At 34.3% G+C, this 19,962-nt stretch overlaps 1 protein-coding gene across 1 annotated transcript; it reads right to left on the bottom strand.

Moving 5' to 3' along the window:
• Window positions 1-1,002: 1,002 nt before the first annotated feature.
• NOV (Histidine kinase-, DNA gyrase B-, and HSP90-like ATPase family protein) lies at window positions 1,003-19,689 on the bottom strand. Its single transcript, XM_020359960.3, has 13 exons — window positions 19,103-19,689; window positions 18,227-18,567; window positions 16,872-17,595; window positions 15,708-15,812; window positions 14,243-14,417; window positions 12,115-13,889; window positions 11,350-11,562; window positions 7,130-9,391; window positions 6,462-6,574; window positions 4,720-5,113; window positions 4,330-4,647; window positions 3,067-3,324; window positions 1,003-2,527 (listed from the first exon to the last, which is right to left on the bottom strand). Exons 1-13 carry the CDS (start codon window positions 19,544-19,546, stop codon window positions 1,424-1,426), a joined length of 8,226 nt encoding a protein of 2,741 aa, XP_020215549.2. The 5' UTR covers window positions 19,547-19,689; the 3' UTR covers window positions 1,003-1,423.
• Between the last annotated feature and the right edge of the window lie 273 nt (window positions 19,690-19,962).

Here is a 19,962-nt window from a genome sequence, read left to right as displayed (position 1 = left end):
ATGAAAAATAATTTGAAAACAACCTTATTCATGTAAAATGTTTCTATAATAATCCTAGTTGGATAAAAGAAAAACCATTGAGAATGACAAACGACTTTTACAACAAACACTCACTTTTTTAAAAAATCCAACAGATACAAGTTAAAATATTAATAGATATAAAGAATTGAAAACAATGTCATTGATGCATGGATAACAATTTAAATGTTACACTTTCTCATAAAAAAAATCACTTTACTCTTTAGGACCATGTTAGCATTCTCCCTTCAGAAATCTCTCAAACAATGTAACCTTCCCAAATTCAACAGAATACATTTTTTAATTTATTTATTAACTTATTTATAAATATTTATTTGATTTTTATCATTTCATTATTATAAATAAAGAAAAAAGGCTTTTCAAGCTGATATTCTCCAAAGTCGAAATTCAACTATACATCATGATCCGTGACATATTACTAATTGGGTAGCTACCTACTTGAGAATGAACAAATTTCGCCTACAATATTTACTTTTTGATGGTTACCACACTTGATAGCGTACCATATTCTTATTTTTACTTCTAAACAATCTAATATAAGATATCACTATGCATGTCAGGTGTCACAAATGGTTAAATATTTAGCTCAGCAGATAAAAAGATAAAGGGAAGTATGGATTTTTATCATTAATGAGTTTACGAAATAAAAAAGAAAAAAGTACGATTTGATAACTTTACAAGAAAAGAGACAAAAGGTAAGGAGAAATAGAGTTGCCATAACTATATTTAGATCTAAACTATTTAGAGGAGTAAAGAAACCAAAATGAATAAACAATCAAAGCACGTTCCGTGACAATTATGGTAGAAATGGTTGGAACCGCATAATAATAGAAATGATGGAACCCATCACCATAATGGCATTAAGTTATTTAAAAAAACATGATGTTAACCACAAATAGTTAGATGGCATAGGCGTTTGAGGTGCTACAATACCAAAGCAGAAAAACATTGGGAAGCATGCAATTTTACATCTCTACAAATGATCGATAATCAAATGGGCTTCTATCATGTTACAAACCAAATTTAACCAAGTTTTTATTTACATGCTCTGAGCCATGGACTTTGCTAATAAACAAAAAAATGTTACGCGCAAATGCTGGAGCCTTTACTGGAGATATATATACATACAACAAATAACTGAATCTTGAGGAATAAGAAGCAGCAGATGAATTCCCACTAATTACTTGGGAGTTGCTTCTAGTTCTATGCAACAATGAATAAAGTATCCAATTAGCTTGAAAATCTTGGGTACAACAGCTTACGTGATCATCATATCTAACATTGTGTGATATTGAATTGGATTTTTTCTCTGGATGCAAAAGGTAGCTTTTTGAAAGTCATAAATATATGGGCTTCACGCCCAAATATAAAACAAGAAGGGAAGCTATGAGACAACAGCGAATTGCTTCTGTTGTTGTCTTGGCATCATAACAGCCAATTGCAGCTCACCTAGCTGGCATAACTTCACTGGATCTTTGAATATTGTGATCCTCGCAACATTATTTGCCATTATTGCCACAAAAGCAATGCTAAAAGATTCGCCTCTGTCTTTTGCAAGCTGCCACTCTCTCACTGATATGTTGAACCAGTCTTTTCTTGGAGATCTGGTCGCTTTAACTTCTATGAACTCTTTATTGTTATCCTCCCCAATAACTAAATCATATGGAAGTCCAGTTTCATTAACTTCATTAACCCACCTTACTGCAGTCTTGCCAAATTTATCAACAAAGTACTTGCATGCAAGAAATTCACCTAATCTGCCAGTCACCCTTGCTTGTGCTGCATCAAATGTACCAGTCTGTAGCCGATCTCTCTTGCCAAAAGCTGGTGAGCTCAAATGAGATTCATCCAAACTAACAGGATCACAGTCAGCATGGATACCAAAATCAGTTGGCTCAAAAGCATGGCAAGATTGATCTTCCAAGCTTTCATTTTCATGCAACAATAGTGCCACCGAACCAGCTGGTGGATCTTCTTTAATGTTCCAGTCAACAGTAACTGATCCTTGTTCAATACAAACTGGTGGAGATATTATGCTAGCAGAATCATCATCCTTATTCACTTCAGAAAAGCTGCTAATCCGGGCAGGTCTGGTCTTGAAACCATTGGCACGGGCATAATTGAAATCGGGTGCAGTTTTCCAATCAGCAGGTGGCCAGTTGGAGCATACTCCAGTCTTCCTTTTTGGAAAGATCTGATCATTTACAGATGGGACATCATCTGAAGGGTTTAAGTTGTCAGCCTCTACAAGTGGAGATACGGAAGATAATGTCCAAACAGGTTCTTCATCTGGAAGTTTTGGCACTTTTTGGCTATTCAAAATGAAAAATTCTATTTGCTCCTCCGAGGAACCAGATTCTGTCATGGTTGTTATCATATGAAGGAAATTTGCAAAATGTACTTCCGAAGTCCCATCTAGTAACAGATTAGAAAGCTCCATAAACAAGGAATGATAATCTGATTCTTTAATGGTGTACAAAATGTCTCCCTGTAAAAACATACATAAATACAGTCTCAGAAGAGAAATGTTATTGCAATGAAAATCGTGACTTGAAACAGGAAACTAAACTATAATTTATGCTTGTGCTTAAGATACAGCAATTGCGTGATCTGTGCAAAGAAAGAATCATCAATGCTCTCTACCATACTTCAATGTTGCGGTACTGATATACTAAAAATTTTGAATTACTGATGACAAATTGAGAATCAAATTGTATACAGTAAGTATCACCCCAGAAAAGGATGGAACTTGTTCACATTTTGAGTATTAAAGATAATTAAAAGTTTGATGAAAATCTGTTTTCCATTGCCTTTTCATTTAACCCGAAAATTTGATCCAAGCTTGTAATTCAAACCTCTGGTCAAGGTGAATAAAAAAAAGTCATTCAAACTAAAAGTTGTCTGCTTTAATACTCTATTTGAATCCAAGTGAACACTTCCATCAGGTTTGGTTTTCGGTTTCTATCAAGATCAAACATCCAAATAAGGAATGCAACTTGTAGATAACAAGTATGAATTCCAACATACCTGCAGAAGACAACTACATTCAACTCGTTTTTTTGAAACACTGCCACAAGTCTTTATCACATTCCTGTAGAACAGCTTCTCAACAACAATAACTTTCAGATGATTGAAAATATCAAAACCAGACTGCTTGAGTTGATCATATTTATCAATATGAAATTTATGAATGTAGCGCTGAGCATATGGCAGAGTCCAGTTTATCAATGACTTTTTCGAAGTACCATCAGCAAGACCATAATATATTGGTTCCCGAGTTACCACCTGCACAAAGTCATAATGCATTGTGTAACATTCAAAATTATATGAATATCAGTTTTAAATAAATTGTATTTACATTACAGAAGACAACTGAATAATAACTGAGTCCAATAGGACAACTTTGAAATTTTTATTCTATCTTATGAAAACAATTCTACCTATAAACTCGAAATAATGTTTTTAACATCACCTATTGGTTTGGGCTTACTCTAGAGGATATATGCAGAGTAATTGGGAAATCAATGGTTGAAGTTGTGCTCAAAAGACATGCCTGTGGCAATTTAGCTAAAGTGCAGGACCAAATCCCCAGTCTTTTGTACAAATGTAAAACTACAATACAATTTTTTTTTCCTTTTAGAAATACCCTTGCTTCTCAATTAAAACCCAAGGCTGTGGCAATTTAGCTAAAGGTTGGCAACACCAATGGAAGGGAATTTTGGGAACAAAATAATCTTTAGTTTCTCTTTTCATACACCCTCCAAGCCAGATAAATATAAAACTTGAGAAAACACTATTGATAAAAGCCCCATTTGGATAAATTTTATACTAGCTAGTGAGTTCATCAAACAATATATAATACCAAATAGGCTAATCTATCCTATCCAGTTCAATTTTATTTGGCTCATTCAATGGCCCGTACTCCTATTCTCATTTTCTGACCAAGGAAAATTCATTTCAAAGTCTCAATAAATTTCTTTATTTTCTGTTGAATATCCTTTGATTGTTGATGGTAGCTTCAAAAGGCATAAAGAGAAAACTCAACATGAAAGGTAATTAAGAAGGATACCCATTAATATAGCTGTGATTAACAACTGTCAATATATTTGAAACTTAATACATACCCAAGCCACTCCAATATAATTCCCACTATTTAAGGAAAAAAAAATCATAAATTAAAGCACAAAATACGCAAGGATATCAGTAGATGTATTTAACACCAAAATTTGAGAAGTGTCTAGACTACAAGAATAATATGAAAAAGGAGCACAGGAGAATGAGTGATCATACCTCTGAGATAGCAGGAATACCCAAGGATTTCATGAGGATGGAAATTTTTTCTTGTACCTTTTCCTTATCATCCTCAGTCAACTCACCAAAACAGAGAAAGTCAAGGTTATATGAATGTTTAAATTCCTTTTTCAACTTCTGATCATCGCACCAGCAGACAAGACCAAAGGAAGGATGCAATGAAACCCACTTATCTTGTACAGTGGGAAGCACTGGAAATTCCAATTTCGAAAGACATTCTTTCAGATACGTGATATCCTCAGCACTCAGCAAACCAGATTTTAGTCCATCTGCCCACTTGAGGAAAACTTGGAAAATCTGGAAAGAGAGCACAGGGTAAGAAGATTTCAGGTAATATAAATCACTTGTTATTTATATCTCAGAACTTACTTTATCTGCTGCTTGTGAAGGTAAAGTGACGGATGATAACTGCAGCAAAATTTGAATATAGCTGCATAGAGGAGGTGCCTCTTGTACTTGACATTCATCAACAAAGAAACCACGAAGACTAGGGTAAATATTGCATAATGACTTGTTTATAGGGGAATAAGATGAGCTGCTGCATTGAGGATGGAACTCCATTTGCTGAACAGAACCAGTTGAATCATGCCAATAGACTTCATTGGGATACACAAACGTCCCACATACAGCATCATCATGATCATAGACAGACGAGTATGGGATAAATATAAAAGGTCCAGACACCAAATCTTCCATAGTTTTCTTCTTTGAAGATGCCATTTCTTTCCAAATGAATGCATACAATTTGGTCATTTGTGTCATGCTGGCAAAATCAAAACATACTATTTGTAAGAGAACTAGTGTAATTTAAAAATGATAAGAAAGCGAAGGAATCACAGATAGTCAATGCATAGGCAGCTACTAATTTCTGTGTTTAGCAACTCTCTTTTTTTATTCTTCCTACCTAACATCCATTGGCACAAAAACTCCTACTAAATTAAAAATAAAATCATCACAAGTCCAAACATTACTTCAATTTATTTTCCTGGCTCCCCACTGTTTCAGGCTTTATCTTATATTGTTTATTAATGTATAATTTGTCCAATAAAAAGGAAACAAAATTGTGAGTTATCAATGTACTTGGGAACATAGTCCTATATTATAATTTCTGCTGTCTTAAAAAGTATACGTATGAGGACTAGAACCCCTTAGGAGTTTCAATTGGACTGATTGATGTTACCAACAGAACTATAATTTCCGAGCTTTTACTTTCGCTCACAAAATGAAATTTAATCCAACTCTTTATTAGACTTGGTTTGTCTAAGAATCCAAGAACAGACTGAATGTTGCAAGAACACAATAAAATTGGAAGTCAAATTGTTGACGGAAAAAGATAACAAAGACTAACCTAAAGTGATTTGGTCATGGAAGGAAAGCCAAACATGAGTTCTGGTGACAAGTTATTCAAATGGAAGATAATATGATTAATTAAAGGTAACAAGAGATCGAAGAAAACCTTTGGATAAACTATCAGACAAGATCTTCATCTAAGGCATGACAGTGATTTATTTGTAGCAAATAAGGCTGATGTTTATTTTATATAAATAATATTTTTTGGTCAAGTGGCATTAATTTATTTTGTAACAAAATAGAAACATTAGAGAATAACCCCTTTTTTATATAAATTAAGTAAATAAAAATGAATTATATGGGATTATGTTCAATGAAACTTAATATATGCATCTTGTAATAGCAGATACATCTTTGCAATTTTTTGTTGAGTTATAACTTTAGTTTTATTTAGATTGCACATATGCACACATTAATGGAGTATTTGGTTCCGTGATCTGCTTTAACTGTTGGGTCATTTTGAGAGAACTGGTCATGACATCCCAGTTGCGGGCTATTTAAATCTGTCCAATGCAGTCAGAAAATGCATGATAAATTATTCTATTTTATTCCTTTCTAATTATCTGGTGTTTGTAATGTTAATTTTATACTAATTTCACATGTTGTATGCAAACAGTGTTGAGTCCAATTAATTTAAAATTTATCTCTCATGGCTATCAATCTTCCATTTCATATATGGGCATCCTAGATGAAATGTGTGGCAATAACTCAAACAATTGAAGTTAAATTTTGGATGTAAGGCTGAAAAGGAACGTGCATACCTCGCCTTGAGTGGTGACTTTGATTTTCTCCAGGCTTTAAGAACGTCCAAAATGTCACCAAGAGTAACACTAGTCTTAAACCCAACATCTTTTACCAATCTTTCACTTTTCACCTGTTGAATGCAAAAGACGTAATAGTATCAAGTTCCATAGTCACTGTTCTTTTTTAGCCAACACTCACATTATTCAAAATCCAAATACGCAGACACATTGATGTAGCAGAGGTACTAGAACCACATTGAAACATCAATAAACAATAAAATTTCTTTAATATTCAAATGTCTTAAACATCAATAAACACTAATTCAAATACAACATAAAGATAACATAACAAAAGACCCCATTAAATAAACTATAACAGTAATTAATCTATAAAATCCCAATTACAAACCCCATTTCCCAATTTTCAATTACATCATTAACTTAAAAAAATCACTACCGCCATTCATACTGAATAAAAAATACATACATGAAATAAAACAAAGCTTTAATGATGTGAATATTACTCGATACATTTGGTTATGCTCTGTTGCAATAGAATACATATGCACAAGATGAATCAACTAAATGTGACAGCTGTCACAGAGCCTAACTAACCTAACATAAATAGTAGACTGACAGCTTTCACATCCTCACACTGAATAACATAAATGTACCAAAAAACTAACCTTTGGAACAGCATATGGTGCAAAATCTCCTAGGATCATCCGGACTGTTTCACAATCATAAAACAAATCTTTAGGATAGTGTAGCTCATCATCCATGGTTGAAACCACCCACTGGATATCACACAAGCTGCATATAAAGTTAGACTTGAAGGGATGTCCGTCTCCACCAGATTTAAAATAGAAAGAACCTGTAGTTTTATTACTATAACAAGCATCCCATAATGTATCAAGAACCTCCAAGAGATATTTACAATTTTCTAGATTGCCACTTTTAGACAACAAGGAAACTAATTGCACAATTTCTGGGGATTCCCAATCTTTGACTATTGATTCAGCAGAAATTAGACCCCTATCCCACATCATCTGCTTAAATGTGGCATCACATATATCAGCAACACTCTTATCCACCTGAACTATTTGAGCAAAATCTGTGACGCCAATTTTCTCAAAAAATTCCCTCCACTTCATCAGTGCAGATGAAACTGATTCATTTACTGGATGGCTTACATAGCTTAAGTCAACCTCATGCCACCTCATATTCACACCATCAGCTAACATTTTTGGAGTGACAGGATTCCCAAATCCAGCAGAGAAATGAATTGGTATCTCAGCGGGACACTTGAAACCACAATTTGTCAATAACAAAGATTTACATCTAAACTCTGATATTATATGATCCCTTTCAATAAAACAATCAGAACAGGTAGAATTCAGGTGCAGCATTACAAAACACACATATTCTATCATCAATATTTTGTTCCTGTTAGCCATTGTTTCATCAGATAATGTAGGTAAAATATGCAGCTTCACAACATCATGTACAGACAATTGTTGAACACCAATACTCTGAAGTAGCTGGGTAACATTGTCCAAAAAAGTCACATTCAAGCTCGAAGTACCAGAAGATGGAGAAAAAAGGGAAGGACTTACAGTCCTTAGTTTAGCACATATATTAGGGAAAGCTTCAATTTTATGGTCACCATCAAACCCCATGTTTAAATTATTGGACTGCAACCATATAGTGCCTTCATCCACTGAGCTGTATGTACCATCTGAAAGTGGTATAAATGGCGTTTTTTGAAGAATTTTTCGAATATCTTCTTTCATCTCATAATTGATTGACATAGCCCCAGATGAATTGAACATTGTTACATAAAGAGTATTTAGACAAGAAGCTAACCAATTCATATCCATCGATATCAAACCACTCTTTGTGTGACATAAAGATGAAAGTACTCTAACAAGAATGTTAGGCCCAAACTCCTCAATGCCCAGTGCCCCTGCTAATGCATCAGGCAAAACTATATTTTTATCCAGGTATCTAAGCCCAAGGTGTTCAAGAAGCATGCTATCAGGAATAAGATTACACACCTCCTCTGTCCAACCTCTCAATACCTTGCACGGAGGGGCCCATTCATTATTGTCACCCTCCACAAGTAAGCAATTCATCATACGTAGTTTAGAAATAATCAAGCGAGGAAGACTGGAGAAAAAACCATGCACTTCCCCAACTAAAGGAACAAAACTCATGAAAGCAGACAATCCCTTTCCAGGCTCACTTCTAAAACAGGGAAGTTCACAAAACTCTCTCTGTGCTCGGACAAACAAATTAGGATACTCTGACAATAACCACTGGTTCCATGGACTATCTCCATCAACTTCCTCTCTAGATGAAGGAAGAACAAAATCACCTTGAAGAATAAACTTCAGGCCATATGTTCTTAAAGGAAGAAATGCAAAAACTGGCTGCTGATCTAAACATGGAATGTAACCATCCTCTGATTCCTGCAGAGTAAATGCCATAGAGATTTCAGTTGTCTGCACATCAAAGCGAATGGAATTTGTTTGCAGCTTTTGAGACACTACAAACCACGCCATTTTCTCTTTCCCATGAGAAACCTTAATGATACCATCTCCTAAAATTTCCTTTTTCATAACAATAAATGTGTCATTAAGAAAGTTTCTCAATTTGATACACTTGAGGCGGTGAAGAAATAGTAACAATGAAGGATGAAGATCAGAAAACAAAGTCAAGACACTGTTCATGGCCATTCCTTCTGATAGATGCGATCTGAATGGAAGCAGAATGCATGTGTTCCAGGGATTATCATCATGTGAATCAGTATCAGTAGATACCATCCTCCTAAGCAGCCCAATGTCACAAGGAGGTACTACTGTGGGCAAAACAAAACCAATCTGGCCTTCACTAATGTCAAATTTAACATGAAAACCATTGGAATGAATTTCTGGAGCATCAGTAACCTGCAGTGGAAACAATCAGGGTTAATGAAACTTGTTATCTGAAAATATATACAGTGAAGGAAAAAATATGTAATCCCAAAAGCATTTCTATTAATCCAAAATAAGACCAAAAGTCAGCTAAATAAACCTATCAGATATTACAGAAGGTGCAGTAGAAATATGATAAAAGCATACAGGAAGGAAAGAAGCCAAAAGAAGAAGAAACAAAAGATACTTCTAGATACAAAAATTGTATTAAATTTTAATTAGTTAAGAAAAATGCATAAAGTCATCAATATAGGTGTAGGAAACAGTAATCCTGCCATGATAAGATGCTAAAATTAATAGAACTAGTGTGTTACCAGAGATCCAGTGCAACAAAGGAATAAATTTAAATTAATTTATATTACTTTGTCTATTTTAAGTACTATAGAAAATAAAATTATAAATTCATATCATAATTCTAACAAGTCTTAACCAAGCCGAATGGCGTCATGCGATCCACTATAGCTGATCTCACCTAGTGAGAAAAGGATTTTATTGAAGTAACATATTTGTTGTCATAATTCTAACTGGGTATGTACTGCATACATAACTCTTAATATATTACCTATTATGCGGAAATTTCAATAAGAGAACATGACAGAAAAGTCAGCTTTTAATTTGATAATGAACAAATTCATATTTATTCATAAGTACCATTTTGCTGAAACAGGCTGATGATAGATGTACTGTACATGTGTGTTTGTGTGTGCATACTAAAACTTTTTTAACTTGATGCTTTCAATAGTAAACTACAAAAGATGGAACCTGGATTAAACAGTCAAAGCAGGACATTATTTCCACATCAACTGTTTTACTTAGAAAACTAGAATAACAAAGGATGGCCATATATCATACTGTATTTGCATCAATTTATAATGCAGAACCTGATCAGCAATTTCCAAACTATTGTTCACATCATCTCAGTCTGAAGCATGTTTCTTACACTAATCATATACAATTTACATTTGAGTAATGTTATATGTACAACAAAAATTCTACAACTTGTACAACATCACATTTGTGCCTATCTCTCTCCATCATTAATAATATCTCTCCCCATAATAAATGAAGTGATAGAGAGGGAAAACACAAAATTTATATTGTACAAGTTGTTGTACAATTTTTGTTGTACATGTAACATTACTCATTACATTTTAGCAAACAATGCTAGGAGGGAAAAACAAAGAATGCCTTATAATGATATATGATTTACGTTTTAGCAAGCAATGCACTGAAGGAAAAGCAGTGAATCATATACTGCTTGCAGATAGAATATATTAACAGAAGCATAATACAGCAAAGGAAAGAGCATGAAGATAAACACAGAAGCAAAAACCAAATGAAAAATTACAAAAATAAAAAGCAGATAATCTAGAACCTATAAGATATAACTCAGAACAGTATTAGATCTGATGAGGCAACTAAACTTCTGCAATATCCAGATACCTTTGGTTTTTCAGCAATCATATTTGGAAAAGGCTTAAATGCATTTTTAGTCCCTCATTAATTTTTTTACTTGAATTTAGTCCCTCATTTTTTTAATTGCTACAATCAAGTCCTTTTTTAGGATGGATTTGAGATACAAAATGATATAAAAGGTTTAAAAGCTGAAATTTTGATTAAATTTGAAAGACCTTGGTTTGAGGTTAAGGTTTCAAAGAAGAAAGTCTTGAGCAGAAGATGGTTTTAAATGATTTAATGGGGATTCATTCAAGGAAACTTTTAGAACAAAAATAATGAGTTTTAGGTAGAGGAAAACTGGTGGAGGGACTCGACAGTAGCAATTAAAAAAATTGGACTACACTGTAACAATAAAAAATTGAGTGACTAAATTCAGGAAAAATAATATTGGGGGACCAAAATCAAAGTTTAGTCTCTGGATAAAACAATGCTGTTTTAAAGAGAACCTAAAGAAAAATGTCTTTTCAACATACCCGGAACACAGACTTGAAACCAATGCCTTTCTTTCCTATGTATCCAGCAACAGACCCTTTCTTTGTTGAATTTCCAACATCACAAAGTGCTCTCATATTTTGAGCAGAAAACCCTCGCTCATTATTCAATACAACAATACCAGAATCTTGAAGAATAAATGTAAGAGTTGGTTCCACATTCTGTGGATAGTTATTGTCATCTGCATTTTGAACCTGAACCAAAAGGAGCAATTATCAGACACATGCAGAATTGACTCTCAGGGATACCAACAGCTTTACTAAGTAACAAGATAGACAAATTTTGCACTGTTAAAAATTGATGTTAAATGTAAATGATTCATTGATTTATTATTATCATCTGCACATAAACAGTGAAAATGACACTGAAGATTTAAACTGAATTCCTCTAACAAAATCACATTCAGTTGTTCACTCTCACACAGAATACACAATTTAGCAATGGTTTGGATAATATGTTGTAAATACTCCAAAATTAAAATTCAATCAGATATTAGAAACATTTTCAAAATCACTGTTTTACATCTATATTAGATTTACCCCTTCTCAATTCAATTTCTTAGAAAATGTTAAAAATGAAACTCATCTGTCAATCAGGAAATAATTTTGAAGCTTAGCATCACCTTAGATTTTTTCAGTACACTATTTATGAACAATAAGAAAAAGGAATTACTGGAAACCACAAAACATCCTCCATTACTCCTTTATTCCTAATGACAAGATAAAAAGATAAAGGATTATCCTCACCAATTCAAGAATAAAATGTGAATCTTGAGAATATAGCTCTTGTGAAAGGCAATGCAGTGCTCTCCCTAACCGAGCATGTTGTTTCTTCAACATGCAACTATCAATATAAGAAAGACTTGAATCTAGGCCAAATTCATCTCGCCTAATGGATTCAATAACCAGAGCAGCATCCATATCTTCACCATGTTCAAATGAATTTCCCAGGAAGCCAGTGTTCAATTCATCATTAGATTTTTCTGTATCAACTGCTTGAGTGGTTTTTGTACACCCCTCAACAAGCTGACTTGCTCCAAGAGATGTAACCATATTTGCTTCAGGTATAGGAGAGTTATCCAAGGTCCTTTGGTCATGCTTCAGACTTGTGTGTATATCAGTTTTGGACTCTTTTATGCATGAAACACCAGCAGAACAAATGTCAGAAGTGTTGTTTGAAATAAGTGCATGGTAATCATTAATCCACTCGGAAATACCCAGAGATAGCCCTACTTCATGAAGCATGAGACGTTGCTCCATATTGCTGCATTCACATAAAATAGCTGAAGCAGCATCCTTGAAAACAGATTGCATCCCAGAAAGCAACACATCAGAAGCAAAACTATGAAATTCAGCCGGTAGGTTACCTAGACAATCAAGCACAAACCTTGACAGAATGGACACTACCTTACTCACTTTATTTATGTGTTTGCTAAACTCACTTCTCATTGTAGAAGTCAAACTTTCAGTTAAAATATTTGTTTTACTTAATGCTTCCACAGACTGGTGGAGAGCATTCCCATCATCTTTAGCTTTAACCTCTTCTAGAGAGTTTCTGAACATAACTTCAAATGCATGACAGGCATGACACTTTAGAAGTGACAACGGAACATATTTTTCTCCCCCAACAAGTGAGATCAGAGACAGCAAATGCACTGCAGTTAGGAAAGAAGATCCTTGAACTGCAGCCTCCAGAAAAGAATCCAAGGTAGCAGAATGATCTATCCGTATCACCTTACCATCCCTTGTAACTATACACAACAATTCCTTGGTGTTTACATCACTCAACAGCCATGACACAAGTGGGCCTAGGAAGGGTGCAAACCTAATATCCCAATGAGACCACTTGCTCAAGTCAGACAACATTGGTGCCTTAAGCAATACTTCAATTGCATTTTTTGCTATAACAGTTTCAGTGCTCTTTTGATGGCTCATCTCAGACCTATTAATTGTGATTTCTGAGCAATTATTATCTCTATCACTTAATAATTCTCCATTATAGTTCTTTTCTATAATAGTTGCAGAAAATACAACACATTTTGAAGTCACGCTAGATTTATGCCCCTGAGCGGTATCCAGCAGATCCACAAGAGAGCCATTTTCCACAACTTCCAAAGTAATTGAAGGGAACTGCCTCATAAGTAGCATGGATATCATTTGCTTGGTTACTGTTTCACTCTCCCACAAACTACTAAGAGCCTGAGATACTAGAGCAGTCAACTGGTTTGAGGACATGCATGCTTCGATAGAGGAATTTTTACATGTGTCACCAACTAACAACTTCAGTAGCTCATGAGGCAACTGGTTAACATGCTTCTCAAGGAATGATAAGAAATCCCCATAACCAAGAGAATCGAAGTTATTCACACCAAACTGTTCAGCCACCCAATTTCCACAGCCGCAAAACTTCCTCAACAACATAATTCTGCATTGCACTAGTGATTTGTTACTATTTCTATGAATATCATTGTCAAGGTCGAAATAGGTTCCAATTTTACTGATGACATCATCAGAAGAAATACCTGAGATATCCAATAACAAAGTCTACAGTGTCAGCAATAGTATAAAAGATAGCGGACACACACACACACATATATATATAATAAGAAAAATAAAAAAAATAAGCCTCATCTAATAGATTTTAAATCATGAACATATAATGCTAGTATAAAATTAGGTATGTAACTCAGCAGTTTAAGCTGTATTTGGTTACAATTGCAATTTATTGCAATAATTGTGCAACAGCTTCACTATGTAGTTAACCTTAAAATCTTTTAAAATGGAAACTTAAGAATAAAAGAAAAAAGATTGCCTATATTAGAAGATAAGCAGAAAACAAGTCAGCCAAGCTTTATTTAAAGGAAAATAGACTCACACTTCATATCTTCTATGTTACACGTTGTTATGACTGGTAAATTTTCCTGGCTTGGTCCAACATCTATAGTTTCATATTCGGAACACTTGGCCGGTGAGTTACTTAATTCATTATCAATGACAGCTTGGAAGGCATCATAGATGTTGTTCCTCATTCCAGATTTGATAGATGAAACCTAAAGCATTGAAGAGTGAACAAATAACATACATCTTTGCAATATGTTGACAAGTTGTAAATAGGATTTGGAAAACACTCCAAAATTTGTAACTTGCTAATATTGTTCTTTTCTGGAAAAACAAGGGGGGCATATTAAGAGCCAATATCCATGCCCATGTGCGTAGTGGATAGAACCTTTTTCCTGAATAGTTGCTATATTTCAAAAAAGTGTGGAACTATATGGTCTCATCAAATTTACAAATAAATAAAGAAAACAAAATAATGCTACAAAAGAATTGTAAGAAAAGTAAGTGAAGGTAGCATTAACTGGGCTGGGTGTGAAACAAGTTTATATTGGCTCACCATGACGGGAATATAAAGATGGAGCTGAATTAACAAACAAAAATGAGACCTCTTTTAATACCATCAACTTAGTACCAGTGATTTAAAACCCGGATCGAACCGGCCGGTCGGACCGGTTGGACAGGGAACCGGTGGTCCAGCCGGTCCGAATCTTAAGTTGGATCGGTTATGCAGTCGACCCGTTTCAAACCAGATTGAACCGATCAATTTTTCGGTCCAACTAGTAAACTGGTGGGTCAAACCGGTTCAACCACTTTTTTTTCTTATTTTTTTTTAATTTTTTTAAGGGACCATAAACCACAAAAATAATAATGAAAATTGAATCTCTTAACAATGATTACTTGTTCTAATGTATTTGTTTGTAATATATACAACTTAAATAACTTTTATAGTATATTATTAATTTTAAATTATATATTTAATAATATAATATCTATGTAGATATTACATATATTATTTTGTGATATCAATTGCAAGCATGTTATATATGTACATATTATTTATATTTTTAATTTTTATTAATATACAATTTAACATGTAATTTTTTATTATTTTTTTACAAAATAAAAGTAAAAATAATTTAAATAAGATAGAAAAATTGAAATTTAAAATAAGATATCAATTTATTAAAATTTATAAGTATAAAATATATTTAATATGAATATTTTTTTAATAAAAATAAATAAAAATTGAGTCATGCGGTTCAACTAGTGACCCACCGGTTTAACCTTTGACCCACTGACCCAGTACCTTAACCGGTTCGATGACCGGTCCGGTTTTTAAAACTATGCTTAGTACATTTGAAAAAGGAGATTAGAGATAAATTTAAAATATCAGTTACACCATAAAACTAACTAACATGCCATAAAAGAGGTAACATTAAACTACATATTCAAAGTCAATAATGAAATTGATAAAAATAAATAAATAAATAAAAGAAGCTTACAGCAGCATTCAGTAACCCAATGAAAGGATATGATAAGAACAACTTTCCAATTTTCTTCCATCGGCAGCGATTTACTTCATAAAATTGAAGCATCCTCTCCAGCACCTACAAATTAATTAATTGTGTGTTACACATATATAAAACAAGAACACAAAAAGAGCTTCAAAAATACTCCTAAATCTTAACTGAAGATGTAGATGAATAATAATTCATAGAAAAGTATATTTGTTTTCTAAAAGAAATTCATTAACAAAAATATCATGTACAACACAAAAGGAAAACCAACCTACAAGAGGGGGGCTAAAAGATAAGGAAAAAAACAAAGTATGAGAAAAGCACAATGAACTGTTCGAAGAGAAAATAAATAGACTCCTAAAATATGAACAACCTGGCACCAAAAAGGAAAGAAGCCAAGCAGACTACACAATCCCAAAGAAGTGATAAGTGGTACAGTTCTCCACAAAAATAATAGTCTATCCAATTTGTTTAGATGTTGGACATGCAACTCCTCAGAAACAGAAATAGGCCAACACCAAATAGAATCTAAAAACATAAACCCATCTAAACCCTCTAGTAAAATTAAAGACAGACACCTTCAAGGATAAGTGTGATCTGCTTCAACTAAATGCACCAAAGAATTTCATAACATGACTTTTTTTTCTATTAAAAAATTATACCACTAAGAGGTATTTAAGTCTTTGCATAAAAACCTAAGGGGAAAATAGAGTATTTGACTTTTTAAAAGGGAAAAAAACACAGAAAGCTACAGAAAATTAATTAACTGCTTCAACTGCTGCACACTACAGTATAAAAAGCAGAAAACTATATCAAAATTAAAACAAGTCAAAATGCAAGCAATGCAAAATCAGCTTTTAACTGCCATTTTTAATCTTTATGCCTCATCCCTTTTTAGAAAAGAAATACTATCCTCACCAAAATTTAAAAAGCAACTTACATCCTTGGATACATAAATTATTCATTATCAAGATGTCACAGTGCATAAAATTTTAGGTTGATAAAATCCTCCAAATCTTTTTTTCCATAGTGAGTGCAATTTTATATCAAACAGACAAAATGAACCTTTCACCAGGGAGAGGTTGGGAAGAAGTATTGCAATAAAAAGTGCATGACTATCATCTCATTTGAAAGATCTTGAACACCTACCACAGCAACCTTGTGCTCTGAACATGCCTCTTTCCAGGTTGTGATAAACATCTGCAAAGAATCCTCAGGAATTGAAAGATCTTTATCCATTTCAGTAGGGGTTGCATCAACTTTGTTACCATTCCGGAGTGGGGTTGCAACAACCTTTAATTTGTTTCTCTTACGCAACTTATAAGGAGCAGGTTTGCTATCATTCTGGGGTGAGAGTTCAACATACCTGAATTTGCCTCTCTTAGGCGACTTACAAGGAGCAGAATTTGAGGAAGGTACATTTTCGGATTTTCTTTTTTTTCTAGGTTGCTCACTAAATCCATTTTTAAGGTTCCTAGTAGCAGGGGAGTCCTCCACCACATCACTCCTCACCCCAAGTCGTGCCATCTCTTCAGTTGCAGATGGATAGGGACAGCTACTCACTCGTTCTGAATTTTTGGTGAATTGTGATGATGGGTTATTACTCTGTTCATCTGTAGAAGAATCACTATCTACATCTTCTGAGCTTGATGACATAAATCTTACATGCTTTCCACGAAGGGATTTTTTTACAGGAGAAAAGGACTCAACACGCTGAGTAATGGCATTAAAACGTTCATCTAACTGTTTTTTCTGCGAGGAAGAAATAGGACGCTTCTTGAACTTCTCATTTTTCGAATTTAATGTCTTCAAGCATTTCTCTAATGTTAATTGCTCTGAATTTCTAGCTTCCCGAATGGCAGATATATGCATTCTGTGAATATAAAATCAGTAATTTGGATAAGAAAACCTATCTAAATCCAAATAGATAACAGAGAACAAAAACCCAGACAATATAAAAGCAATTATTTCTCTCCTCCACAAGTGTTTTAAGAAGGTGGGGAAGGTAGATGTTGTGAGCTAGTATCACCGCATATTGCCACAGTGAACTGTCCATGTGCATCTTTGTCTTCACAAATGGGAAAACATAGATATAAAAATGATTCTTGACAAAGACGTTATGAGAAAAATAGATAATACATGAGAAGGCCACAAAACAATGCTACTTATAGACAAAGAATAATATCTCTTGTTTAATAACTAGATTGCAACAAAGTCGTGTTACAGCTATTCCTTAAAAAAATTATAACAGTAAAAAAATCAAGAAAAGAAGCAACAAGACCAGCCAGAAGCAACTTGAAGAGGCTATTTAGTATTAGGTTATATGAACCCCAAAGTTTGAAGTAATGAAATACAATAATTTCAATAACCAAGACAAAAAATAGATTAGAATCAAATTATTATCACCTAAACATCTTCAACCTATTATGTTTGCTTCCTCTTTCTAATGCCAACTATGAACATGACCTTCAACCAAAACTTAAGAGAAACAAGACATAACATACCCCAAGTTCTGAATCCGAATCCCGAGCCATTCCTTGCATTTAACCAATCGCTTCATGGCAATAAATTCCAAAAACTGTTCAACCTTGATGATTTCATTACTTCTAGAACCATCCCACAACTCACACAACAACTGAATTATCTCCTCACTGGTTATTTTATACACTTGGGTGACATCAGAGCGAAGTGAGAAATAATGAATAACCAAGGGATGCCGCAAAAATGGTCCTAACCCTAGTGCTTCAAAGTTATCAACACCCTCATTCTTGCATATTGCCACTTCCAAATCATACAACGAAGTGATCCTCCGGACCCCAACAAAGCAATGCACAAAAGCATTCACCTGCACAACAACCAACACATAATAACCCACTTCTTTATAGAATTCAATATTCAATTCAACTACTGAATTAATTAATTAAATTTTAACCAAATGTTCCAAAGAATGGAAATGTAGTAACTTATACACGAGGCAGGACCTCTAAAATAATAGTTATAGAGCATGTTTGGTTCCAAGTTAGAATCGCTTCTGCGAACTTCTCTACCGAGAATAAAGAGTATTTTTCAATAAAAAAGCTCTCAAAAGCGCTTATAAGTTTGTATCCAAACAGACTCATAGTAAAAGTTAATAAACTTATCATACATGTCAAATTACAAGTGTAGAAGTGCTTTTGCGAGATTCTCTCCCATGAAAAGCTCTATATTTCTAAAGAGAAGCTCCCAAAGGTTCTTTTAAGCTTGTACCTAAGCAAGACTCTAGATGACTTATCATACATAATTACATGTATAATCACCGATGATTAGACGACAATGTAATATGATGTGAATAGATAACAGTATAAAATCCTCCACGAGTGATATGATATTATGACAAATACCTTGCCTTCGGTGATCATGAGGCGATGAAGCGAGGGAACTTGCTGCATTTTGATGCCCAAGGAGTTCCATGAATCGACCTGGAGCGTCAAGAGCGTGTTCTGGGAGACCTTCCACGCGGAGACGGAGTCACCGGCAGCGAGAAGGGCACGACAGGCGGCGGCGGCGGCGCGGTCGGCGTGGTCGATCGCGAGTTTAGGGTTTTGCGGCGGAGGCGAGGGGTTTGGGGGAGGGAAAGGACGAGCGGTGTTTGAGAGAGAATAATAGGGCGCGGGTTGGTAGTAGGCGTTGCTGGGATTGGGATGCGGCGGCGGCGGCGGCGGCGGCGGCGGCTGCTGCTGCTGCTGTTGGAAGAAGAAGTTGTTAGGGTTTGGAACATTGGCGGAGTGGTGGGGCGGCGGCGGGGGTTGATGGCCGCCGCGAAAAGTGTATTGGTGGTTATACATTCGCGGGAAACAAAAGGAAGCGAAGGAATAAGTATGAGTAGCACTAGCAGCGAACTAGAAGGAATAATAATAATATTAGAGCGAGAGATTAATCCTAATACTAATACTAATGCTAGTACTATAACTATTAAAGGCGGTGAGGCTTCGGTAGCTTTGCTTGTATATATACTAGTTCGTCTACGCAGCGATTTGGAAGAGCAATCAGACTTAACGTGTAATCTTCAAAAAAATAAATAAATAAATAACAAGCAATCAGACTTAACTTATAATCTTTTTTTTTTTTATACGTGTAACTAAAATTGATATTTTGAATATATAAATTATGTTATTATTATTAAAATATGTAATAAATAAATATTTTTTATGAATATATTTTAATTTATAACAGATAATTTATATTGTAATTTTTAAGTATA

Source organism: Cajanus cajan, chromosome 2, assembly GCF_000230855.2.
Source record: "Cajanus cajan strain Asha chromosome 2, NIPB_CcT2T_4, whole genome shotgun sequence".
Taxonomy (NCBI): domain Eukaryota; kingdom Viridiplantae; phylum Streptophyta; class Magnoliopsida; order Fabales; family Fabaceae; genus Cajanus; species Cajanus cajan.
Note: the sequence above shows the minus strand (reverse complement) of the source record. Positions and strands in the feature narration are given on the sequence as shown.